The sequence below is a fragment of the Leptonychotes weddellii genome, chromosome 3 (genome assembly GCF_054177405.1).
Source record: "Leptonychotes weddellii isolate Sample4059 chromosome 3, ASM5417740v2, whole genome shotgun sequence".
NCBI classification, from domain to species: domain Eukaryota; kingdom Metazoa; phylum Chordata; class Mammalia; order Carnivora; family Phocidae; genus Leptonychotes; species Leptonychotes weddellii.
The window spans coordinates 174,188,221-174,215,056 of record NC_138371.1 but is presented as its reverse complement, the minus strand read 5'-3'; the positions used below and the strand labels follow the sequence as shown (position 1 = coordinate 174,215,056).

Genomic DNA, 26,836 nt, shown 5'->3' with positions numbered 1-26,836 from the left:
GTTTATTTTCTTCTCTTCCCTGAGGGAACCTGCTCATTAGTCAGCCTATGGTGCTCAGGAGCCCACGCCTGCCAACTCACCAATTTAAAACCATCGCCTTCCCAGTGTGGTTTCAGAAATATGAGGTGGTGAGAACAGGGAGTGGATGGATTCTGGGCTCTCGGTCAGGGACGTTTTTGAAAAATGGCCCACATTAATTAAAAAAATTATGTTCCTGAAGCCTCAAAAGGCAGTATTTCGATTTCACCATAATCATTAACAGTGAGTGGACCTCATGCTCCTTTTCCTGGGGTTTCTGGCTTGGCAGGCACGCCACAGTTGGACTCCACAGTCAGGAGGGCGCGTGCTAGCCGTCCAGGGAGGGCGATCTGAGGTGTTGAGCATGGATCCCAAATACGCTCATTTACCCGGATGTGTTAATTGGCAAGAACGCATGAAACACAGCTATCTTTGCGTTGGGCGTTCTTCTCTCGGGGGCTCGCCGGGCTCTGTCCTCAGCCCTGTGCTAGTCTATGTTCTCACCAGTATTGGACAAACACATGCAAAGGTGGTTGTTAAATGGACAGATGGTCCCCACCACCCAGGAGAGGGAGTGTTTGACCTCTGGACATATAAAGCAGGGAGTCAGCTCATCTGCTGGGTGCAGGAAGAAAATATTAGACCACCTTTATTTTAAAACACTCAGTCTTTAAAAATCCCTTTCTGGGGGCGCCTGGATGGCTCAGTCGTTAAGCGTCTGCCTTCGGCTCAGGTCATGATTCCAGGTCCTGGGATCGAGTCCCGCATCGGGCTCCCTGCTCGGCGGGAAGCCTGCTTCTCCCTCCCCCACTCCCCCTGCTTGTGTTCCCTCTCTTGCTGTGTCTCTCTCTGTCAAATAAATAAATAAATAAAATCTTTAAAAAAAAAATCCCTTTCTGAGGCGTCTGAGGTAGTACGTACAGTATTCAGTCCATTCAGGTAACCTACTATCTGCCTGGTACCCTTCCAGAAATTGGGGATGCTGCAGTGAACCACGATGGCGAAAATCGCTGCCCTCACGGAGCTCCATACAACACAGATAAATTATCCTTTATCAGGATATTCAGATTATTCAGACGGGTGCTGAAAACATTTTTTTTTTAACCTGGAAGGACTCATATTCAAAAAGGTTCTGAGGTCACTGCTCTTATCACAGAATTAGAATATTTTGGTGCGATCCTGCCAGTCTGGAAGGCTGAGTAAAATAATAACATGGGCATTAGCCACACCACACGCAAAGCCCTTCATGTACACTCAGGGGTCCACTGGGACAGTGGGAGCATCTTCTGGGCAGTTGGTCACATGCAAACACATGGGGATTCCTCGAAGGTTCAAAGGATGTGGCTGTTTACAGACTACAGATTATGGCCAATTTGGGGTTCAGACTGGCAAGCAGAGGGCAGAAGCATCTCGGTGCCCATGGGGCAGAAAGGAGTGAGGGTGGCTGGGGCTGTTGCCATGAAGCCCGAGGTCCAGGAGGACTGGGTTTCTTCAGTGATAGTACAGATAGCAAAGCAGAGTCTGCACAAGGTATGCAGAAACGAGGGAATCTCCCGGGGAAGGGGTCTCTGCTGGAGTGCCGGGGGCACTCTCTCTGGCAGAGGTGAAATGGGGGTCTCTCTGGGACACCACATTCAAGCAGTGAGGACACTTGTACATGAGACTCCTGTTCTCCAAAGGGTATGTTCTAAACATCTTTTTTGTTTTGTTTTGTTTTGCTTAGAAAACCTTTCTTGCAAGTTCACAACTGGGTCCGAAACAAGAGAATGCGTGTGTGATGCAGACATACGAACCTTTAATTAGGGAGGGGTAAGGGAAGTAAGCAGGTGCACCTGGGGGGCCGCGGTCACCCGCTTCTCCCTGGAGGAGAGAAGAGGAAAACAGAAGAATGTGAGACCCGCCTTGTGGACTTTTGGATGCTCTGCGTATTTGCAGGGACACCAGCCGGACACACCGAGAGGCAAGAAAGTGGGCAGATACTAATCTCACTTTGAAATCCTTGTCGAGGACCAGAGGCGGTCAGCTGGCTATTTTCTGTACTGTCGGATGACTCCATTATTGATCACGGTATCTGAGCACCCCCACAGGGGGGCAGGTGCGATACCACGATACACTGACCTAATACCATCTGGATGGTAAGACCTAAACTTTCTTGAGTCTCCCAGGGCCCCAAAGGCCTAACCACTGAATTGCCCTGTCCTCACCAGATAGGCCCCTCTCCCCAGGAGGAAAGTCTCCCCACCTGGCTGGATCCCCATCACTGGACCCAGCTGTGTCCCACCTAGTCCTCAACTGATGGAGTGTCACCTCCTTGCCAGCCCATGGAATTATTCACACAAGTTAATCATATTCTCCCTTGGGAACAGGGGGTATCCCACCCTCTTGTTACTACGAAGCCTGCTCCCACAGCCCCACTGGTTCGCTCTGCCCCAGGCTGTGACTTCCAAATGCCCCTGCGTGGCACGCAGCATCGTGAGGCCTTGATGCATGTGACTAATAAATCCGTGTCCACCGCATCTGTCCAGGGCTGGGTGTCGTGTGCTGGCTTATCGTGTATCACACAGGATGGAGGATGCCTCCTCCAACAGGGTGACTGGCAGGTGATCCGAATGCCAGCCAAAGGAAGACCGAGCTCACCTTGGGTCCTGGGGGCCCGTCGGGGCCTTGATAACCATCCAGTCCTCTGCTCCCCTGAAAGAAAGAGGCTCAGTGCTTATTCGTACCTCTAACAGGATTTAAAGAAGTGACACAATACCATTATTATGTCTAATAACACTCCCCATTCATTAAAATCACCTAGTACCCATTCTGCGCCCAATTTTCCCTGATTTGGGTCTCAAAAATGTGTTTTTTTTAAAAGTGGATTTGTCTAAATCAGGATCCAAAGTCCAAAGATGACACTTGGCTGACAGGTCTCTAAGTGTCATAATTCATCATAGTTTCCTCCTCTCTCTCGGTAACGTTTCCACCATTGTTGGAGACACCAGGCCGTTGAAGCTGCACGGCCCCGTGGTGGGAGCGGTCCATTTCTTGCTCGTGGCACCGTGTGGCGCTCCTCGGTCCCGCGTACTTCCTCTCGAGTGGCCACGAGATCTACGGGCTTCATTGGGCTCAGGTTCATGTTTTTTTTTTTTTTAAAGATTTTATTTATTTATTTGACAGAGAGAGAAACAGTGAGAGAAGGAACACAAGCAGGGGGAGTGGGAGAGGGAGAAGCAGGCTTCCCGCAGAGCAGGGAGCCCGATGCGGGGCTCGATTCCAGGACCCCGGGATCATGACCTGAGCCGAAGGCAGACGCTGAACGACTGAGCCACCCAGGCGCCCCTCAGGTTCACCTTCTGAGCAGGAATTGTTTACAGAGGCTGCTGCGTCCTTCCCACTGCGTCCTTCAGGAGGCCCGGAGGCCCCATGTCACTGACCTTATGATTGACCATCTAGTAAAACCTTCCCCCAAGGTGGGCTTTGAAAACTTTTAGTTAACGCCAAACAGAAGCATTAACGCTTCTTAATTTAGAATTTTTCTCTTCATTTAAAAAGGGCAAAGGACTGCTTTCTAATTCCCTTGAGTGTTTATTGAAGGAGAACGCTCACCCTCCTGAGCGCATCATGGATGGAGATACACCGTAAAGCTTTTTACCAAATCTAGAAATTCATTCCCTCTTGCTAAAGACTATGTGCCAGTGCCAGGTGCCACTCTGATTATTTCACGGGTTACTGTGAAACACCAGAGCACGTATGCTGGAAGTCCTGCTGTCTGGGATGAACACGGACGGCCGTAATGTCACTTTTCGTGGCAGGCCTTTGATGCGGACAGATTGGTTTCCTTTCACACTAGGTGGAGCTGCAGATTCAGAAGCGAAGGCAAACGTCTCTGACGCTAAATGGACCTCCTTTGAGGCCAGCTCTCAGATAGGCAAGGACTCCTGCAGGAGCTTGCCAGGGACAGGAGCGGGCAATGAGGTGCTCGGTCTGAGCTGCGCGTGCGCCCAGCAAAAACAATCCAGCCCAGACACGGCGCGGGACGCCCCAAACGTGCCTGTCGCCCTGTGGCCCGAGTGTCATCCACTGGGTGTGATGTCATCACCGAGCAGCACCCCCCCCCCCACACGACATGCTCACCCCCCGTGTCGAATGCGCCAAAACAGCACCAACACTTCTGAAGTTTGTCCGAGTGGTTTGGAATGAACCGGCTATTCCGGAAAACCAAGAGGAGAAAGGGCACAGTTGAAGCGCTCAGGGGTCCTCTTGCTGAGACTACTGGCAGATGTAATCCCAAAGCCAACACAACGATCTAGAAGTTTTGCTGTGAGTTCTCAGCAGCAGGGGAATTGACTGGGGGTGGGGGTGGGCCGAGTATTAGCCCACCGAGTATGACTCAGCAGAGTAAAGGGGAAAACTCGCACTCGTGGCTCATCTGAGACCCCTGGCAGCTAACGGGTTCTCTTTGTGTTTCTAGGTGCAGACGTGACAACAGGGCGGGGGAAGCAAGGGGTGCGTGGTCAAGGAGGAATTATCTGGGGACTGGATTAGTAACTGGACAGCCAGTCAGGAATAACAGCAACTTGTCCAGGAGGAGGGCGCCCAGCGGTCATGTCTGAGATGCCGCGCGGGCTGACAAGCAGGTGACTCGCCATTCGTGTGTGTCCCAGGCATTTCCTATTTGTACAGTCGAGTAAACTGTCTCCCCACAGAGACATCCTGCTCGCCCGGAAGTGTCCCCGTCATCCCCTGGAGGCTGTGGGCCGTCGGTCCTCCCATCTGGCCGCAGCAGGGAGAGGCCCCAGGTGGTGTCTGCCGAGCATCTTGTCTCACAGAAACAATGAGTTCCAGGGGGCCGCCGTGTGCAACTGCTCTTTAAAAGCCTATAACTCGTTAGTGTTGGGTGTAGAAAAAAATCATAACTGTCACTTCACTAGCACATGGCCAGCAATGAAAGTATTAGCAACAGCACTTCAGTTATGTTGGTGGGTGGAGACAGATTACTTACAGATGCTCACGTTTGCTTAGTCCTCTGTCCCTTCACTTGATTACTGAAATCCTGAACACTGGAACTTGGCTTTCTGGCCTTTGTTGGGGTACAGCCTGGACAGCTGTCCTCCAGGTACCCTGCCCTTGGGGATACCCCTACCAGTTCCTAATGTCATGAGAAATGGGTGTCATTAGGGAAACCCTGGTGTCAGCTCCCTGGCCTGAGTTTGGGATAAAAGGACAGAAACGGGAAGAAGACCAGCCAAGGCTGCAGGAAGGAATCAAGGCTGGTCCCATTGCGAGTGGTCAGAGCCCATGCGGAGGGCTCACAGGGCTGTGCCCAGAACCAGCAAGGTTGGAAACCAAGGCTGGGAGGCCAAGGCCATCTGCAGTCCCCAGATAGACAGAGGGAGCTCCCCGCGGGACATGGATGAGCCCCACATCCTCTGGTTCTCCTAAAGTCCCACCACCATCCTGCGATGGAGCCACGAGCAGGATTCAATGGAGTCCTGATTCAGAGGCTGAGTCGATTTTTAAAGTCTATTTCTAGATACCTACCAGGCCTGAATGAGGGACACGCGAGCCCATGGGCCCCGAGAGGCATGCACTGTAACGAGGACGGTGTGATGGTTGCTCATGGCAAGTAGTGGGAGGCCTGGCGAGGGGTCTTGTGCACACACGTTGCATCCTCGTCCTGCCGCTTCACAAGCTGCACAGAACTATGTGGACGTGGATGCGCTCGCATGGGGTCATCTCCAAGAACGGTGCCGAAAAAACCAGATGGCAGAGTGGTGGAGGTGCGCTATTCCCCATGCAATTACATGCAGGTGCAGATGCATGTCCTCTGGGGGCTCGCGGGCATCCGAAACAATGCCCACAGAGCTGGGAGAGTGCTGGCTTCCACAATGGGAAGGAGAATCACCAAAAACAGTAAATAGGAAACCTCATTACTCACTAAGAGAACTATTTCTACACGTACCCTCTCAGATGACCAAGCGCTCAGACAATCCTAAGTCTGATCCAGATTCAGAACACATTTCTCATCTAACAATTCCTTTTAAAAAACTGCCAAAAATCTGTCCACGGAACACAGAATGAAAATAACCAATCGGGTCATCATCGAAGATACAGTGTCAAAATGTGTGAGATCAACATATGAAAAATGCAGGTAGACACTCGGCCGCCACATCGGCAACTTTCCCAAGAGTGGTGCCCCGTGACGCAGGGGCCGCTGCCAAAGGACAGAACCAACACGCCAGTTTGCAAAGGTGAGCAAAAAGGTGAGTGGTCTGACTCGGGCATTGCGAATGATCTGGGAGGAAGGATGATTTATGCAGGGTTTTAAATGTGTTTTTCTGGGGCACAGTTTCTTTCCCTGGGATAGCACAGTCTTCATAATGTTTGACCTTTGTAAGATGTGTCAGCCCCGGGGCAGATTGTGTTTCGTGCATCCGACTTACTTTTTGTCCCGGAGAACCTTTCTCACCATCGAAGCCAGCAGCACCCTGGATGGAACAGAAAAGAGGAGCACCAGCTCAGAACACGCAGCCACATTTTCCGGATGGCACGGTTATGGCCCTGATGCAGGCTAACAGAAAACACTCTACTAGGAAATCGCAAAGCCATCCGGAGATTCTTTTTATTTTCTAAAGGAGGTGGGTCATTTTAGCGACACTTTCACGCAATGCATCATATCTGCCCCTTAAGGAAATATGGAGAAATTGATAAGGACAGTAGGGTTCAACCAGCAGAGACAGAGCAAGGCCTGCACTCCATCATTCTCGGGAGTCTCTTCCTATTTTTGAAGATTCTAACGTGTGTCTTAGTGGTAGCGCCTACCAGAGAGTCACCACCAGGCCGCCTTCTCTGTTCTGGCCATGGCTCTGGCCACGCTTCCCAGCTCCCTGTCGCTCGGCTGGGCAGGTGACCAAGGTCTGGCCGATGGAGGGAGGGCAGAAGTGGCAGGTGTCATTTCAGGCCACACTCCGAAGGAGGAGGTGTGCCCTTGGGCATGGAGCCACAGGTGCTGAATCTCCCTGGGGGAGACACTCCCCTGACCCCCCCGTCCTGCTAGGGACACTTCTGTTGGACTCTCAGGGAAACAAGAATCACGTTCTTGTGTTGGAGCCAGTCCACAGGGTTGTCCGCACAGGTTCGGTTAGCCTCCCTGACAGAAGTGGTGAGGTCTCTGTTCTGCTCCCGCCTTCCTCCGATGGGGGGGGCACAATCTCAGACGGCAGTCCCTGGGGGCCACTCTGGTCGGGCCGCTGGGAGGGGGGAGGCTGTGCGAGGTGGGGGGAGGGAGGGCATACGCGACATCTCTGTACCTTTACCTCAACCTCACAGGGAACCCACAACTGCTCTGAAAGATGCAGTCTGCTTAAAACACACACCAAACAAACTGCAGTTACAGAACGCAAGCTCACCCGTGGGCCTGAAAAACCCATGACTCCTTCTTCTCCCTTCAAGGATATGCCCTAGGAGAGAACAGAGATGTCAGGCAGCCGGCCCGTCACGCTTCCCCCGCTTGGGGGTTCCAGCCCCCCCACTGGCCAGCCTGCCTCCTGGGGCCCCCGGTCCACCCCAGCGCCACACAGGGTCACAGAGAGTCGGCCAGGCCTGGATTATCGTCAGTCCTGGACCCCACTGGCATCGTCACGTAGCCGGTGACGCCGGGAGGGCTGGGAACACGGGGCAGGCGTGACAAGGACGAGACAGCAGGGCATCATGCGCTGCACCCAGAATGGAAGCCACCGCCAAACCTGCCGGGGCCTCGAGCCCCACACCTGCGCTCTGGACGCACTGAGGTTCTGTTCATGAACCCCAGGAAATGTTGTTTAGCTGGTGTTTGTGATGCAAAAGGGAAGATAGTCTAAAACCGTTTTCTGAAAGGAGGCAGCAAAGCGAGCGTGGCTTGGAGTAACAGGTGGATTCTGCCAGAGCGCGTGGGGACACGGAGAGCTGGGGGCCCCCCAGTGAGGAGCGACTGCTCAACTTACTTTTACTCCCGGCTCCCCATCACTCCCCTTTTCACCCTGTGAAGACAATGAAATGTAAGGCAGGCCGTTAATTCAAGAATAGAAACGACGGATCAGGGTTTGTGGTCCCCGGAAGTATTTAGTGAAACCGTAAACAATGATTATAAATGCATCAGAATAAACAACTCCTACACTTTGCAGCTTCAAAATTCAAGAGAAAAAAGGTGTGCTTTCTTCTGGATCTTCACATTAGCCGTTAAATCACGTGTTATGTTTCACACGATTGTGAGGCTGCCTGTCTTCTCTGCGTGGGGTCGCTGGGTCTCCCCCCAACCCCAGCGGCAGGCAGACCGGACGTGCTGTGTTGGAGCATACAGCCCCTGACCAGAATATTTGTTTGAATAAGATATTCTTAGGTGGGTCCTCTGAGAAAAAGACACATTTTGTATGTGTCCCAAGCAAAAGAGACTTTATTTGGAAAGCAGTGTTAATTTTATATGATCTGAAAGATCTTTCATTTATATGAAAAAACGTAGTGACCAACTGGGCTCCTTTCCCATCTCTGCTGGGACAGTGCCCAGGATCCCCGTCCCCCTGTGGCAGCCTCCCGCAGGCTGGCCGGGCCCCGGCCCCAGTCCACCCTGGTTGCAGAAGATGAAGGAAATGTGAGGTGCAAGCTTGAGCACCTCACATCGATTCAACCTGCTCTGGTCTCGATCCATCCTTGGCGCCCATCCCGAGACTGGAAACCTGGCTGACGGTCAGGGCACCATCAGGAGCCAGAGTCCTGCCTGGATCCCACCTATGACTGGATGGGGCCCCCCTCCTGCCTGGTTGTCCAGGGGCGTCCTGTTCTAAACTCAGCTGGCTCACGACCGCCTGCTCCTGACGCATTTTCCCTGCATTCCGGGACAGCTCAGGCACAGCTCCCTGAGGCCTGCCTTCTCCCACCCATGGCCGTGCACCCAATCCGCATCCGGACAGATACTTGAGAGCTGGAATTAGATTCTGTTTGGGGTTTTCACTTTGGTTCCCAGGCACTGTCTGTGCCCGACCTAATCTGGGGTTTTCACTGTGGTCTCCACTCCTCAGCAATACGAGGTCGGTGTTACCATCTTCATTGGGCACAAGGGCGCTCGAACACTTGTGTGGTTCAGTGGCCTGTCTGAGCGAATGAGTGGTAAAGTGGGGGGTTTTAGACTCCAAGACTATACTTTTTATCAGACAAAATATTAATGGAATTATAAAAGTCAGAAAACTGACTTTGATGCAAAAACACCCACAACAATGCTCCATGTCAGCAAAGAGTAAAAGTAGGTTTATTTTGCCAAATACAACATTTTGCTCAAATAGTTCCATATCCTGGCTTTGAATTATGCTCTGACCACTAACCTACGCCTGCACAAGGATCTGCATACATATTCGAGATTGTTTCATGAATTCTCGTATTGTCTCAAATTTGTCACAACTTTTGAAGATGAGGGATGGGTGCACCCATGTGATTGTGGGGAGTGTTCTCCTGCACGACGTACCAGTTGGATGGTGAGGGCTCTGGCTCTGTGATTGTTTTAAAAAGATTGAAGAAAGTTCCTTTTTTTTTTTTTTCTTCTCCTTATTTTAGTTCTATTGGGAATACAGTCAATTTTGCTGAAGCCTCTTTACCTTATATTGATCTGGGTGGAACATCTCCTTCATGGGTCCGATGATAGCATGGTGGGTGTCCGATGGAATCCCATTGGGTCCCGGCAGTCCCATGTCGCCCTGTGAATGGTTTAGCAAAAACAGTGACCTTTAAATTGGAAAGACACTCTTGAGTGTGAATAAAAGCACCACCACAAACTGCTGTTTCTATTTTTGCATATTGTTTTCCACAAGTACATCAATTTTATAATGTTATAATCGCAGTATAAAATAAAATGATCACAATGCAAAATTATGTGTGTCCCTCTGCATTTATAATCATTTATAATTTATTCATAAAAGGTGTTTAGGTTGTTCAGAAGTTTGGGTTGCATTTGCTTCTGCGGATTTACTTCCTTATGATGAATTTCTATACAAGGGCTAAATATCTTCATGTCAACGTATTACTCTAATGCTTTCCAAGATTGGGGCCAAGGTATAAGAAAAGCCTAAGAAATGAAAGACCACCCCAGTTTCACCACTGTTTCATCAGTTAAGGGTATTTTTATATTATAAAAAGTAGCATCTTCAATAAATAAAATAGCTCAAGCTTCTTCAGTTGGCATTTTTTTTCAAGGCTGAAATATTTATAAACTTTCTATAAATCAGTGTGCTTTTATGTTTCTCATAGAATTTAAATTTGAACAATTTTTAAGACATGAGGTCACTGTGATTAAATGGTTAATTCAGTATGGTTAGTTAACAACTTGCTATTCCTGAGATATGATGACCCTAACACGCTCAGCACAGAATCAAGGATGTTATTACTGAACTAAGGAAAAGCAGTGAAGTCATAGACTAGCAGGAAAAGAATGCAAAAACTAACAACAACAACAAAAAACCCAAAAAACTCCAGGCAAGTGAAAGAGTCATGGCTTGCCAAAAGACTTTCCTATAAGAGCATTAAAAAAGCCACAAATGGATCCTCTGAAAAGTTGTAAAAAGTATTTGATCAAATTATTTTTGAGACTTTTGAGGTACAGCTTTAGTGTTATAATAGTTTTTATAAAATATAGACTGTTTTATCAAAAATAATTATACGTTCTGTTACAATATATTGCTTTTGCCCTCAGTAACTGCCAATATAAAATCTGGATCCAGTGGGCCTAAAATGTGCAAATGCACTTAACGTAAACGCTGGAGTTTGAGGTATCTGCTTGGCCACTGTACAAAAGTGATGAAGTGGTGAAATTAAATAATAAACCTACAACACAGAATACATTACAAATTGCACATATATATGTATACAATGATAATCCCTATGTTTTAACAGATATAGTTCCCTTCTACAGTAGACTTAAGGACAAGATAAACTGGGTTGATAAATGTACAATGAATATCAAAAAAGGAGTAATTAGTTCACTGATTTTGGAAGAAGGTATGATTGAACGTATCAAGTGTCTAGACTTTGGGAATGCATATAGGTAATACAGTATCTTGGCTCAGGCTAATCAGAAGTCCTCATTCTTAAAATTTTAAGTAAATGCTGATGTTTAGTTGTTATTGTTTGTTTCAGCATGGTTTAATAAGCAAAAAACTGTTTGGCAAGTAGCTCTGTTGGAAAGCTATGAGGCTTATTACATGGTTGGTAAAGATGAGGCGATAAAAATGTTCTCCTAATAAATACAGAAAATTTATAAAACAAGACATCAATTCATTTTTTTTAAAAAGCCAAAAAATGTGCACAAATTACATTTTTTTGATATTCATGCCAACAACGAGGCCACAGAACAAAGGTATTTCACGGTGGGCCGGAGGTTTTGTGGTGAAGGCGATGGGTGACGTGTTGGTGAGGCTTTGCCTGCTGAGCTTTTCACACATGTGGCCTCAGGTGATGCTCGCAAAGGCCCACGGTCTCTGCCTGTGGCAGCGCAGACCATTACAGACACCCACGCGGTCTTCCTGCTCGCCTGTGAGCCCGGCCGGGCCGGGCCGTCTGCCCTACACGGGCTCCATGTTGGCCTCTGGTTCCCGCCTCAGTCTGCTCAATCAGCTCGAGGGTCGCCGCGTTGGGACACCTCGGGGCAGCGCCTTTACTCTGTGGGTGCTGCAGACGGCCAAGGTCATGTCTGCGTCAGAGGTCCGGCCGGGGCTAACCTATCCTGCGGGCTCTCACCGTCTCAGCGACCTGTCGCTATCACTGAAGCCCCTTCCGCAGCCCGGCACTTTACAGTGATGGTTTCCTATGCAAATGGCCCAGACAACCGCATGGAAAACTGTCGTTAAAAGGATTTATTTCCTAATTGCTAAGCAGGCCTCCGCTTTAATCTCTTAGGTTTCCTTACCTTTTCACCCTTTTCTCCATAAAAGCCAAGTCCTCTGTTGCCCTGAAAAGAGAATGATTTTTCTAAGTTTTTAAAAGTCGTTCATCACAGTGAAATACTTTTTTTTTTTAAGAAAAAGAAATGTAAGATCTGCTTGCAGCATACTGAACGATTTTCCTTGCAGAATATTCCAGAGTCCCCTCCCCAAAGCTATCTGACACAAAAGAAAGTGAATGTGTCTCCTTTTGCGAGTTCCACATATAGACCACGTAACAGGTGTAACGTTATGTGAACTGGGGCAGGCTGGGGTCACGTGGGGTTGCAGAAAGCAGCACTTTCCAGCGCCTTCTGCGCATTCCCCGAGATTAGGTCTGAGTGATGAAAACGATGGGGAGCAGAAACACGAAGTGCTGTTCTTTAACACACACGTGCTTTTGAGAAATCTGTACTTTATACTCTAAGCAAAACCTCGAAAATAGTGGGCTAACATTGGAGAATATTTTAGTTTGTTGTTCAACCATCCCGAGGATCGGGCTGTTGGCTGAGTCATTAATTCTGCACTTGCTGTGTGAGCTAGTGCTCTGCGACCGTCGAGCCCCCGGCCGCACGATGAACGTGGATGCCATGGGTGGTCGGAGCTCGTGTCCTCACCGCAGGTGCGTGGCGGAGCTCAGACCTGCTCCCGGGTCCCGTGGACTCATTCGGACACCTGTCATCTGCAGAGATGATGGTCTCAGAGCGTGTCTTCAAGTCCAGCCCGACAGACCCGGGAAGCAGCCATCTCCCCATGGATCCCGTATCCGAGGATCATGATTCAGTGTCCCTTCTGCTCAGCTTTTTCTCATTTTGGTAAGATAATCCTAATTTCACAAACACTTCGATCCTTTTAATGATTTTAGGGGATGGTGATTCTCTGGGTTGGGCCCCGACTTAGCAAGGACTCAGTAGATTCACGAGGGGGGTGGACATATGTTGGAGAACAGACTTGACCTTGAAGCCCAGGATAAGCCCGACAAGAAGCTGCCCTCCACACTTACACAGATTATAGAAATCGTGCTCTTTTCTTTGGCCTGCAAACAACTCTGCTTCCTCCCCAGGGTCTCCACAGGCCCGCCGCGACAAAGGATCACGTGGGGCCCTATCTGGTCTTTCTCTCGGCAGTATCCCGCCCGCCCCCTCCCGTACCCAGATATTCTCCAAAAATAAAAACAAAGCCTTTAATTAACTTTTGCTTTTTTGCTCCTTTCCCACCTGGCTGGGAGCTGAAATCAAAGCACAGAAATGCAGCCAGGCTAGATCAGAATGCGATTTGCTGGGGCCCCTGCCGTCCCTCTGCCCTGTGAGCTGGTTGTCCGAGTCCCCAGGAAGTGACCTGGCAGAGGGTGAGGGCTGTTTGTGTTGCAGCCAAGTGGGGATCTAAGGCGACCCTGGGGCTTAGCTGGCCCGTCCTATATCCGCTTCTCTTGGCTCTGAGCCTTTCCCACCCTGCTCGTGGCTACAAGACAGTGGGGAGCCCAGTGGTGGGGGCAGCAGGCTTAATGAGCTCCAGCCCCAGCCAGAAGCCATGTTAGAGGTGATGGGAGCAGGGGGGTGGGCCTGGGGGCCCTGGGGGTGGTGGCGGCCGAGGTCCCCGGGAGGTCACAGAGATGAGGTTTCCATGGGGCAGACAGGGGAATGTGTGGGCCACGGGATGGTCTTTCAACGTTGGTAAGGGCAGCCCAGCACTTCTGACACGTCACGGCTTGATCACAGACTCCTGCTGTTGGTCTTGCGGTTACCCAGCTCACCCCGGTGACACTGAACCCTAGTTCTGTCTACAGGCTCTGACAAGCCACCTACTTTCCTGTGCTCCGTCCAACTTAATAACCTTTCTCTGATGGGAACAGCACAGCTCTGGGCTCAAGCTTGACTTGAAAATCCCTGACTGTATCCCCAGAGGCTGACGACCTCACCCTCGGGCACAAACAGCCTGGTCACATCTGGGTGAGAAGGATGCCACTGGTCGCCCCACACAGATACAGTCACATTTTGTCCCTTCCTGTGCATTCACACAAACTGGAGCTGCTCCTGCATCTGCATTTCCAATCAAGCGTCCATCAGCGCGATTTTCACACAACGGCAGGTGTTATGTGATTTGCAAACAACAAGTCATGCGCTGTATCCACTTAGCGATGTGCCAACCACTGCAGAGGTACCTGGATTCGTCTTTGGCATTTATAACATTAAGTCCTAAAAACCGACAAAATTGTTCTCATCACGAAATAATACGCTGTTGTCCACCAAGTAGTTCTACGGTCAAGAAGGGTACGCACAAGAATGTAAGCACCCCCCCGGGTCCCCCCCCGGCCCCCCCCATAACCCACTTACTGGCTGTCCTTTTGGTCCAGGGGGTCCAGGCGGGCCCTGCACAAATACAAAGAAATTTGTAAACTGTTTTCTTTATCCCAGGGCCCAGATAACATCTGCTAGAAAGCTCTGGGAAAGCCATCCCCTGCATGTTCAGAAGCCTGTGTAGTATGCATAGAGGTTTCTGGTACATCTGTCTGGGCGGGGAGGAAAGCCTGGAGGCGGAAGGCCGGGTCAGGCCTGGCTCTCAGAACTTGCCGGCAGGCCGTGGACAGCTGTTCTGGGTGTGCTTTCCTGAGTTCAGACTTGTGACTTCACCCGTGTCCTACTCCGGCTTGCTCAGACCCCTTGCAAGGGCCCAGGCCCTGTCATTGCAGAGACCGCTGCTCACGACCCCCCCTGGGGCTCCCCTTGGGACACCGTCTAGCACGTTTTGCTGGCGGGTCAGCAAATGTTCGTGAACAGAATTAATCTACAGGCCCAAACCGCACAGTTGGAAGTCCACCTGCAAACATTGCTATCTTTCTACAAAACCTTCAGTGTCAACACGGCACTCAGGATGAGGCTTCAGAACCTGCAGCTGTCTGATCAGCTCGGGACACGGCAGGTGCAGCCGTGGTTGCGGATTTCCCTGAACCGTGTATGTGAAGAATACCCCCCTCACTGCTGCTGTGCGAGCTGTGAGCAAGCCGACAACGGTGTGTAGTAGGAAGGCAAAGAACCTGTGACCACATGATCCTCATCTCAACGGCTTTCTGCAAGAAGGTCCCTCTCCACCTGGAGACCGATCTCTCCTAATGTTGTTCGAGGCCCGTCTGTCTTACTGCTAAACTTCTGGGGAATGAGAGTCAGAGACCCGGTGGGGGTGGGTTTAGCTCCGGACCGTTGCTCAGTGGGGGATGTGGCCTCTTTTTCCGGATCTTTCTTTCCCTGCTGCAAGCCCTCCTTCACCCAGCATTTGTCCTGTTGCAAATCACTCGGTCATTCGAGTTGCAAGGGTAGGGAACACCCGTAGACCGCCACTCAGGTGGGGCACTAGGGCCATTTTGTTCACTGATGTCTAATACCTCACTCGTGATGATGGCCACGCCCGGGCAGAGCCCACTACCTCCTTATTCACCGACTGCACTATGATCTGCTTTGCCCAGGGATAACAGGCCCCTGGTCGGCGGGCTGGGTGTAGGGCTGAGAGAGCTTCTGTGTCACTGGAGGGGCGCTCAGCCAGCACCAAGTCAAAATTTGACATGGTTGGTGGTGATCTGGTGCCCACAAATTTCAAGTCCTCATTCTTCATCCTTAATAGTACCAAAATGTATGCAAAGGATGACCTGTTTTGTCTGGACACTTTCTAGAGTGACCACAAGCATCCCAGCTGTATCCTGAAGCTTCCACCCGCATCAACACTGAAGAAGCTGGATGTCTAGAGGACGCCTCCACAGCGGTCCAAGAGTGGTACTTACTGGTCTTCCTGGAGCTCCAACCGGACCCATCTGTCCTATAGGCCCAGGACGGCCAGGGGGTCCCTAAGGGCAGGCAGCAACAGTAGGCCGTTAAGAAAGGTAGACTGGTATTTGGAGTCCTGAGTTCTTAAAGTTCTGCTTGGAACATTCTCTAATAAAAACAGAACTTACCTGGAAACCAACCAAGCCAGGGTCTCCGGGTTCACCCTAGTTAAGAAGACACCATGTTAAGGGTTCTGGTTTTTATTTTTTTTTATTTTTTTTATTATTTTTTTTTTTTAAGATTTTATTTATTTGAGACAGAATGAGAGAGAGAGAGAGCACATGAGAGGGGGGAGGGTCAGAGGGAGAAGCAGGCTCCCCGCCGAGCAGGGAGCCCGATATGGGGACTCGATCCAGGGACTCCAGGATCATGACCTGAGCCGAAGGCAGTCGCTTAACCAACTGAGCCACCCAGGCGCCCCAAGGGTTCTGGTTTTTAAATAAATTTTTAGGTCTAGTTACATTTTATCACAACCAGGGACTTGGTAGTGTTACCTCCAATCTGGGGCATTGTGAATATGGGAAAGGTGTGCACCCACAGTTGACTCTCACCCCGATGGGATAGCGACGATTTTTAACTTCATCATGGTGTTGGGCGGTTCCGCCACCCCAGGTGTCCCCCATTCTCGCATCCTCACAACTCAGCCATACTTGGAAAGCACCGTCATTAATCAGGAGTTTACACCGATTACTCAGTCTCGAGTCCCGTATCCAGCGAACGTACCCTGTATCTGTCGCGGTCCACACTGGATAGCGCATAAGGCTCGCCTTTCTGTCCTTTGGGTCCTTGGGGCCCCTATGGTAGCACACATGTAGGAGACGGAGAAAACACAGAAACACCTGTTAACATTCAGTGCAGCTGTGGTCATCTGGGTGATTGAATATTGACCCTTACGGGCAATGTCTATCGCTTATTTAGGTTATTCTGAACACCAGTCACTACATTTAGCCACAAAGGTGAGACTTTCACTTTTATATTTACCCATTAGTATCTTCCTTCAAAGTTAAAATGGAAATATTTTATAGGACTTACGTTATTTCCAAAAACCCAAACAAATGCTCAGTAAACTAATCCTTTAGGATACCAACACGTCATTTTTCCTGCGTAATCATGTTTTTGTCTTTTCTTTGGCATTAAGGTGTTAAAAATATTAACACATGCCCTGAAGCACCATTTTTGGGAGAGATACTGGGTTATTCTCTTAAACTGGAATCGTGACAAATATACGTGGTGCGTATGCACATACGTATGTGTATAATTGTCTTTTGATGCCTGCTGATAAAATCAGTATTTTAGGGATGCCTGGGAGGCTCAGGCAGTTAAATGTCTGCCTTCGGCTCAGGTCATGATCCCAGGGTCCTGGGATCCCTGCTCAATGGGGAGCCTGCTTCTCCCTCTGACTGCTGCTTCCCCTGCTTGTGCTCGCTCTCTCTCAAATAAGTAAATAAAACCTTTAAAAATATCAGTATTTTAAAGTAATGGACATATTTATTAATAATGAAAGTTTCATGATATTAGAGCAGACTAGAAAGTGATGGTCCTTGTTGAGAAGTTGAACCACACAAAAAAGACAGCCAAGGAAGGAGGACCTGCGAGGTGGGGGCGAGAAATCCACTAGCTTTGCAGGAAACACGGGGAAGAATGCGTGATTGCTCTTCCCCAACCTTAAAAACGTTCTCCTACCAAGTAAGATGTTGATATAACCCCGACTTTGCAATACTTTGAAGGTATGAGGGTCACAATATAGTCCTGAAAACCATTTCAAGATTTTTTGCAAAGACCTGAACACAGTCTACAAAATAGGTGACTACGAGAACGTCTTCCATTAAAAAGAGCTCGCTTCTACCTGTCAGGGCTGGAGAATGTTTCTCACATCACAGAGGATTTTAGAATCTAATGAGATGGTGACTCACAGGGCATTCTGTCAAGCTGTAAGCCTTTTTATTTGAGTTTTGCTACTACTGTTACTCACTGTCACTACAAGTGTGGCCTGGGGGAGAATGCGGTGACCCCAGTAAGATTGCACCATATAAACCAAGCCCATTATTTTCTATTTTGTTTACAGAATGAATAAGGAAAACGAAGTTCTTTGGACCCAGGAAAATCACACCGAGATGTCTGCAGGAACATCTCCTTCATCCTGACCGCCCACTGAGGACAGGGGAGCGACCTTCCTGGGGGTGCGAGAAGCAGGTGGAGCATGCCCGCCCGCTCGCCCCGGCCGTGGGGTCCACAGGAGACAACCCGCCCTCCTTAGAAAGTCTCTCTGGGACAGTTTCTAAAAGGGACTTCTGGATGGACCGGCGGGGGGCACATGACGTCCTCCAGGCCTCTGCTGACAAGGGCCAGTCGGCTAGCTTCCGGAGCTCACTGCTGGACGGCCCGCGCATGCCGGTACTCACAGGAGGGCCGAGGAACCCATCGGGGCCGACGAGTCCCTGCCGGCCCACGTCTCCTCTGGTTCCGTTGCAGCCGTCATAGCCGGGCGGTCCTCTGGGCCCACCTTGCCCGGGGTGTCCCTGGGACGAGAAAAGCAAGTGAGCCTTCCAGCACACACACCGTGGTTCTCATGAGCAGTGTGATAAGACAGCTCCGTATCTTCCCACTCTGCGTGAACCCACGGGAAAAGATAACCCAGAACGAGCAGATGAAGGAATGGAAGATTAAGTAAACAGGGGCACATGGGCACAGTTCTAAGCAGGAGAAAGCCTTCCAGACAAAGTTCTGTTTCCCAGGGGCTCTGGTGAAGAAGTAAATTGTCTTTGGTCTAGTGAGAGGTCTGTCTCAGCAGGGGCAGGTCACGGTCGACTTCGGAATTCTAGAAAACATTCTAGAAGCAGCCAGGTCCTGCAAGGACAACCGGGTGCCTCTGTATGTCATGCCCAACTGAGCTGTAGAGGGTGAGTCTGGCTGAGCCACATCCTACACGGGGAAGATTCATGCACCCTGGAAGGGATTTAATGTGACTGCGCCCTATGCAGAAGAACTGACTTCCTCTCATTTGCTTTCTTGGGGGGACACACCTTTTTCGGTTTTAAACTTGAACAGAAAGCAAGTCAGATGTTCTGAGATGTTGGGAGTGGGGGAGGGAAGGCAATATGATCAAATGTCTTTCGAATGACTGGAGACAGTCAGGCTGAGTCTGTGGGCGTCCCACCTGCATTCGTCCGGTTCCTGCAACATCCAGGGGCTGGGCTAGTAACCCACAGTTTATTGTGCTGTTTCTTCCCACAGCAGATGCTCAGATATGTGCTATCTTATTAGTTTCTTTAAAATTTTGATTCTGTTGACAGCAGACAAGACGTATATTCCAGAGTGATTTTTTTTGAGGCCATGTTGGATGCCTTTTAGATTTACTTTGAGAAATATGGGACATTTCAAGATAAATGAACAAATCCCACACCGAGGGCCAGGACCGTGAATGATATTAAGAAACAGGACGAGAGAAGTGAATTTTTCTTTGGGTGTACATCTCTTTGCTTTAGATATCCAAAGCCCTTGCTTTGACTAGCGTCATCAGATAAGAAGAGCTATAGCAGACTTCCAGTCAGCCGTCTTGGGGGACAAGAGACATCACAACCACCCTGTGTATCGCGGGGCACGAAAGCTGATCCTTCAAATTTGCCTGGAGAAAACAAGCTCAGTAGGTGTCCTGCTCGTGATCTGTGGTATTCTATGATGCTTTCCTTAAACTGAGTTCTTCACTCTGCTCCTGATTTATCTGTCTGCTGCTGGTCCTTGTTGCCCTCTTAGAATCGATCTAACTCATTTGAAATTGTGCGCCAATTGATGTTAGTTTGAGACTGTTCTTCAAAGAAAAATTTTAGTTATATTGAGCTGACCGCTTCTATTGGCTCAGCATCTAATTAGATACACCTCTAATATCTGACTGCATATCATGTTTTATGTCCGACTTCTAAACAGCTAAAATTAGCCCGGTCCTTCGACATCACATTCCTGAGCTGCTCTGAGGTGGCAGGTGGCCCTTCAGCTCACGTTTGCTGTTCCAGAGCCCTGTGGCTAGTGAGCGAGGCCGTCTTGAGCAGCCTGGAGATCCTGCAGAAACCTGTCGGATCCATGCTCACTCGAGCGATCACTCCCTCATGTCACGATACTTCCTCTCTAACTTCTGAACTATTTGCTCCTCATATTAAATGATTATGAAGTGGAAAAAGAAATTGAAATATGATTCAGATGAGTTACAATATTTTTCCATGAGATCACTCCATTTAAACTCAGATTTCAACTTCCAGAAGACAAAATGGATGGGTGGCCCTAAGAGCTCAAAGAAGCAGTTTAAAAATGGGCGATTTGGTTTGAGGCAGTTGGTAGGAAAATACTCTCCTTGTTTACCCCTGGAAATCTACAGATTCTTCACCTCTGCCCATTTCTCAAGATTCTGACTAATGGGAGGGGCGCCTGGGTGGCTCAGTTGGTTAAGCGACTGCCTTCGGCTCAGGTCATGATCCTGGAGTCCCGGGATCGAGTCCCGCATCGGGCTCCTTGCTCAGCGAGGAGTCTGCTTCTCCCTCGGACCCTCCCCTCCTCATGCTCTCTCATTCTCTCTCTCTCAAATAAATAAATAAAAAATCTTTAAAAAAAAAAAAAGATTCTGACTAATGGGAAAGTGACCTCCTTACTTGGTCACAGCTGTGTGTTGTGACTGGTGAGCATGAGCCCCCATCCAGGTGACACGGGGTCACCGCGACCCAGGCCTCGCGTCTCTGCGGGGCCTTCCACTCTCTAGCTCCGGGAGCTTCCTTCTCCTGGATGTGTAGCTCAGGCTCCGAAGGACAAACTCTCCCTCTCTGTGACGGCTCTCACGCCCTCCTTCCCTCGCTCTCCTACAAGGCAGCGGCCTCGGGAAAGTGTGTGTGTGTGCATGTTAACATGGTGACGCGGAACACGGTGCGCGGACTAAGGGCCCAGACATGTGCATACGGTTCCTGAAGCAGATGTCCTCAGACTTCAGCAGCGACGGCTGCGTGTGTGATAAACACATCTATCTCCACGGCCGGGATCTGCAGGAAGTGGACCCTGGGAAATCTCCTCGCGGGTCCTTGTGAAGGAGGCTGGGAGGCAGCTGCTCTGTTTATTTTTGTATGCCACAAGGAGTAAAGTCAACTGGGTTAGAAAAACACATTTTATTGCATTTGGAGATTTTCTCATGGACGAAGCCTATCTTGTCTTCTCGTTTCTGTGTGGATTGACTTCAGAGAATTTGGGAAGCTGCATGAATGTTCGGCAGGGCTTCATCACATCCGTGTTCTCGGCTGCACTGCTCTGTCTGCAGGATCCAGTGAAATTTCGAGGCCGGCTCTTATTGAGCATATCTGAGCAACACTCTAGCTTTTTATTACAAAACAATGTCTGGCTTCGGCAAAGGAGCTTGGATGTTGAGGCCAAGTCCAGAGGAACGTTTACAAAGGAAGCAATCTGTCCGATATTTGACCGGGCTCCGGGGCAAAAGGATGCACGTACAGTCTGCCAGGCTCGTGGGGCAAACAGAACAGGAGGCCTGGTCAGAGACGTTTCTGTAAGTCCTAAACCTATTGCTTAGCATGAGTACCATGTTTTAACATCCCAACCGCAGAAGACACTTACGGGAATTCCGTCGGCACCAGGGAATCCAGAAACACCTCTCGCTCCCTGTAAAGAAGGCGGACGAACTTACCGAAGGTCGGGATGCCCACCGCCCGTCACAAAAGTGGAGGGAGGCCCAGCAGTCACCGTACCACGTCTCCTTTCGGTCCTGTGATCCCGGGTGACCCCCGCTCGCCCTTGTCACCTTTGCGGCCCTGTAGTCCTGGGAATCCCTGCAGGCCTGGGGGCCCGGTGTACCCCTGGGGGCCCACTGGCCCGGGCTGGCCCTGCAGAAACAACAGAGTTCAGTCACCATTGGTCACTCCAGACGTGCATTTTCCATTGGGCTGCTTTTGAAACCACGCTTTTCATTCTCAAAGAGCTACAACGTTCCGAGAACATTCTATGTCAACTTCCATCTCCTGCCAGAGTTGCAACAGAGTGATTTCTGGCTAAGACAAGACCTAGAGTTGAAAAAGAAAAAGGCATGTTAAATGTGAGAAAAAATCACCCCAGAATAAGTGATGTTACTGCAAAATGCTAGTATTGGGTTGGGATGAAGGAATCAACTTACTTGGCTTTTTTAAAAGAGTATTTTCAGTTAAAAAGAAAACTGCAAGCAAATGTCTAAGATTGTCTCTATCTCACTATAATGCACGTGACCGGTGTAGAACTGTGTCCTGCACCAGGTATCACAATGATCCCCAGACGTCCAAGTGATTTGATCTTCTCCCCTGTCTGCACACACACTACTCACACACACAGAGCAGAATTACAGGTTCCTGGAGCCTATAAAGATCTATGCCCATAGCCATTGGACACGGACGGCTGTTATCAAAAAAAGACAAAATGCTGAGCAGGCAAGGATGTGGAGAAGTCGGAGCCCCGAGCCCTGTGCTGGGAATGTGGAATGCTGCAGCGACGGGGAGCACGTAGCAGTTCCTCTAGGAATGAAACAGAGAACGGCCCTACGGTCCAGCAGTTCCACTTCGGGGGTAATACTCAAACAAGCTGGAGGCAGAGACATGAACCTGTATTTGCACACCCGTGTTCACCGCGGCGTCTTCCACAAGAGCCAAGGGGCGGAAGCACAGCGTTTGCTGGAGGACGAGGGATAAACACAACGGGGTCCATCCATGCCACGGACTATTATTCACCTGGCCGAGGGGCATGGGGCTCTCACCTCTGATTTTCGGTACCCTTCCTACACTGCCCACTCCTTTCGGATGTGGGGCCCAGGCGTGGGGAAGTGGAGAGGAATTTCTCTGGGGTGGAAGATACGGATGGAGATTAAGGTAGAGTTGAAGGATGTGATCTACCCCAAAGCTTGGGATCCCCACCTCCTCCAACAAAGGGGAGTTATGGGAAGTCTCCGTAGGGCTCCCTATGGGCCAAGGTCAGTTTTGGAGTCGGCGGGTTCTCCTGCTCTACCCTCCATGTGTTCCAGAGGGTCCAGTCAAGGCAGAAATCACCAAATAGTCAGTCTGAGCACAAGTACTGTACATAGTGGTGAAGCCGGGGTATTTCACATCTTCAAAGAATGGGGGAACAGGGGGCCGTGGCCCCTTGTTTGTCCCCTCCTCCTTGAGGAGGGTTGTGCTGGAAGGTGGGCAGTCCGACCTTGGAAACACGAATCCTAGGCTCACCCTAGGCTAGTGCTCAGGGGCCTCTGCTGGCTACATTTGCTGTAAGTTTGGGGACAAAACAGGCTTTGACTCCCATTTTTATGGATTTCCCTTCCCCCAGTTGTGCTCAGTTCTGTTTGCAGCTGTTAGACTATCACCGTCTTGTGATGACGCAGTCCACCCCTAAGCCTTCAAATGCCCCTAATCACGGTGAGGCTTGTAGCTTGTCAGTGTTTACATGAGCACCCTTTGGGGGATAAAGTGTTGTTCCTTAGCACCGTCCTTGTTACTGTCTGCAAACTTCATCTCCGTCTGGGGGGATTATCATACGCAGACAACTAGGAGGGGGCATCTGCTGTCAACCAAAGCAGAATGCATGTGTCTTCGAGATGAAAACCCACATTCTCCTTGTGCACTCGTTCACCTTTTCCTCGATTCCCTTTGCTGGGAAAAGTGATAGCGACATCACGTACTCACTTTCCTGTCATTGTCAGGGAACTTCTCTTTAGCCTTTGTTTCTCGGATGGGAAGTCTGGCTTTGGGAATAAAACCAGTCTTTCCTTTTCTGGAGCATGCTGTCACTGTGAAGTTCCCACAAGACTAGCCATTTTAAAGGGCTCCCAGCACATTCACAATGCTCTCTATCCACCAGCTCTGTCTGGTTCTAAAACATCTCCATCGCCCCAGAAGGCAACCCCATACCCACCAAGCAGTCACTCCCCACCGCCCCTACCCCCCCAGCCCCTGGTCCCCAGGCAGACTGGCATCTGCCCTCGGTATTGATGGGCTCTATCCACTCTGGGTGCTTCCAGTACACGGAGTCACGGTATGCGGCCTTTGGTGCCTGGCTTCTTCCACTTAACACAACTTTTCTGAGGTTCTTCCGTGTGGGAGCACCTCCCAGTGCTGCATTCGCTTTCATTCAGTGGACGGATGACCACGGTTTGTCCATTGGTCCGTTGACGGACATTGAGGGTGTTTGCACCTGAGGGCTGCTGTGGACAGTACCGCGGTGGGTACGCACACACGGTTATTTCTGGAGCACCTGTTCTCAGCTCCTCAGGGTATAAACTTAGGAAGGGAATCGCTGCACCTTCTGGCAATTCTGTTTCACTTTTGGAGGCCCCGCCTTGCTGGTTTCCACAGTGGTCGTGCCGTGTGCATTCCCAGCAGCAATGTGTGAAGGTTCCAAATTGTGCCACGTCCTTGCTGGCACTTGCTTTTTTCCATTTTTCAGAATTATAGGCATCGCAGTGGGTGTGAAGATGGTGTCATTCTGAAGAGATTATCTTGAGCTTCTCACAGATGGAACATTTCACAAATTCCACCCAGCTTCCGCCCTGGGGAAGGGCCAGGAAGAGTCTGAATTCAACCTTCGTCCCCGGGGACTGGACACTCGCTCTTGCCCATAGGACACACCCTGTGCGGCTGTGGCTAAAGGGGCATTGACGTCAAGGTCAAGGACCTTGCTATGCATGTTTCAGTCATCAGGTCTGAGAGTTCCCCGAGGATATCCTGCCCGCCCGGGCACCTAGTGTGTTTGTAAAGAGCGGCTGGAATGACCAAGGAACGAAAAGGACCTTCCTTTCTGCTAAAATGACCATCAGCTTCCATCCTGAGTGGGAAAGTCACAGTCAGAAAACCTATTTCCAGCTCTTCCCTTCCTTCTGTTGGAAGTGAAGTTAAAAACAAAAATTACCCCAGGAAGTGTAGGACTCTAGTTTGAATAACTGCACAAATCTCTAAAGCTCCTAAGATTCTTGCAATCTACTTGATAAAAGTATTTCCACAAAATGTTTGTCAAAAGCCAGCAGACACCGTGGAAAGGAGAGACCATGTACCGTAACCCTCGCCCACCAGTCTGATTCATATCCATGTGTTACTTGCTGGGAAACAGAACAAAGATAAGCACCATTTAATTATGTATCTTCTGGGGTGAAGCACTGTTACAGGTCTTAAAAAAATGCTTATCTCATTTTACCCCCATGCCACATGCATACTGGCCACGACCCCCACCTGAGAGGAGACAACAGGGGCTCAGGAAGGTCCTGCACAAAGAGCCAAGTGTCACACAGGTCTGGGAGTGGGCGATCCCCAAGCCTTCCATCTGCCATCACACACCGCTGGGAGTAATGGGAGCGGGCAATCCCCAAGCTGCATCAGCACCACTTGGGAGCCTGCGAGAAATGCAGAGTCTCAGGCTCCGCCCAGACCCTCCTGAGCTGCAGTGAACACGACCCCCAGGAGGTTACTTTGTGCAGTAAAGTGTGAGGATCACTGCCTGATACCACCCTCCTTCCTTTCCTGACATTCTTATAGAAGGACTGGTATCTTTTAATAAAAATCTCAAGCATTAAGTTGGATCTTAGAAGAAATGTTCCTCTTCCTGCACCAGGCAGAGGAAAGTGTAATATTTATGTGTGTTAAGGACTATTTCTAATTCAGTTTTCTGGGTCCTGTCTGCAACAGACCAGAATAAACTTTGATCCCTGGGAGGATGGATGGTTGCTCCTCACCTCTCCCTTCTTAAAACCACTACGGGAGTATGTGTGGGATCCGGGGTCAGCCTTGGAAGCCAAAGTCTGCAAAGGCGGAGGGAATGAGTCCAGACTTGAATCCACATTGCTTAAATACCACGGCTGTGGACAGAAGGCACTTCAAGCCCTGAGACACTTACTGAGCTTTCCTGCACGTGGAGTGTTCACTTCCGAGAAAAGGTAGACTATCCCCAGCTATGGGCACACGTGGAATGACTCCGGACCTCCAGATCCTGACATACAGGAGCAGGACTGATGACCATCCGGGCCTGGCAAGGGTCGTCTCCCATTCATGCAACTCCAAGGGGTGCCTGTTTCTATCCGTAGCTTATCAGCCTTACAGGACACAGTGGGGAGGAGGGTAAAAAGAGCTTCCTCTGTCAGGGACGGATAAAGAGGAATGTTTCCAAGGACAAAGCCCGCTTCACTGAACATCAGGATTTTTAATTTATGTACAGTATTTTCCTGGTAGAACAAGCTCTTCATGACTTACTGGCCAACACGTGAATAGTAGGAAATCCCTTCTCTTTCTGAAGTCTGCTTTTCCTGTCTTGCCTTTTATGGGCAGCGGGCCCCCGCAGACACCCCATATCCTCTCCAGTCCCCTGGGCAGCCCCTCCCTTCCTCAGCTGTTGGCAGTGCGTCCCAGGCCTTCCCGGCCCTCCCGACGCTGCCCTTCTCCATGACCCTCTGGGGATTCCAGCCCAAGCCCCAGCTCATTCGAAAATACGTAAAACGGCCCAGAAGCTGGGAAGGACTGCTTTTTCGGGATCCAAAACACCAGTTAGAATGAACCACGCTTCTTAGGGATAATCATTAACCATTTGTGAGCAGTTTTTGTGACGACCGTGGCAGGATGAAGGAACACCGTGTTCCAAGCTAACGGTAACGTGGAGGTGTTTGCACGGTGTCTACACAGCAACAGCCAGCGAACAAGGGGCAGCTGCCTAATCCACGGGAAGTGGACGGAGCTCATGCTAAACCTGCCACCTTTTGTCTAGAGTTTCTTACTTGATATAAGAGAACATCAGCCCCGCCCACGGTACTATTCCAGATTAAGGATCCCACCTATCTGAGGAGGGATTGTACGGGCCTTGGGACTCCTGCTCTCCAGAACCATCTGGTACAGATCGTAGCAGCAGATCTGGGCAAAGGGGACACACTGGCGTGTAAGGAAACAGACCCTGACCCTGACCTTGCTCCACGTACAAACGTGTGGTCAACATGGGTTGTAGGCCTGAACATAAGCGCTAAAACTCTAATCTTTCTAGAGGAAAACACAGGGAAGAGTATTCGTGACTTTGGGTTAGGCAAACATTTCTGGATGTGACACA

General features: G+C 49.9%; 1 protein-coding gene and 1 long non-coding RNA gene across 2 annotated transcripts in view; both read right to left on the bottom strand.

Moving 5' to 3' along the window:
• The window catches only part of COL4A2 (collagen type IV alpha 2 chain), a 117,874-nt gene that overhangs the window by 35,980 nt on the left and 55,058 nt on the right, over positions 1-26,836 (bottom strand). The window contains exons 3-16 of the mRNA XM_081815516.1: positions 21,493-21,627; positions 21,362-21,406; positions 18,160-18,276; positions 16,481-16,552; positions 15,886-15,921; positions 15,715-15,777; positions 14,276-14,311; positions 11,930-11,971; positions 9,627-9,725; positions 7,986-8,021; positions 7,413-7,463; positions 6,447-6,491; positions 2,656-2,709; positions 1,812-1,878 (exon numbers count right to left, since the gene is read on the bottom strand). Coding sequence (XP_081671642.1) covers positions 1,812-1,878; positions 2,656-2,709; positions 6,447-6,491; positions 7,413-7,463; positions 7,986-8,021; positions 9,627-9,725; positions 11,930-11,971; positions 14,276-14,311; positions 15,715-15,777; positions 15,886-15,921; positions 16,481-16,552; positions 18,160-18,276; positions 21,362-21,406; positions 21,493-21,627 — 898 coding nt within the window. The remainder of the gene's footprint in view (positions 1-1,811; positions 1,879-2,655; positions 2,710-6,446; positions 6,492-7,412; positions 7,464-7,985; positions 8,022-9,626; positions 9,726-11,929; positions 11,972-14,275; positions 14,312-15,714; positions 15,778-15,885; positions 15,922-16,480; positions 16,553-18,159; positions 18,277-21,361; positions 21,407-21,492; positions 21,628-26,836) is intronic.
• LOC145720713 (uncharacterized) lies at positions 18,387-21,355 on the bottom strand. Its single transcript, XR_014143919.1, has 2 exons — positions 20,390-21,355; positions 18,387-20,176 (listed from the first exon to the last, which is right to left on the bottom strand). It is a non-coding gene; the product is annotated as an uncharacterized LOC145720713 (long non-coding RNA).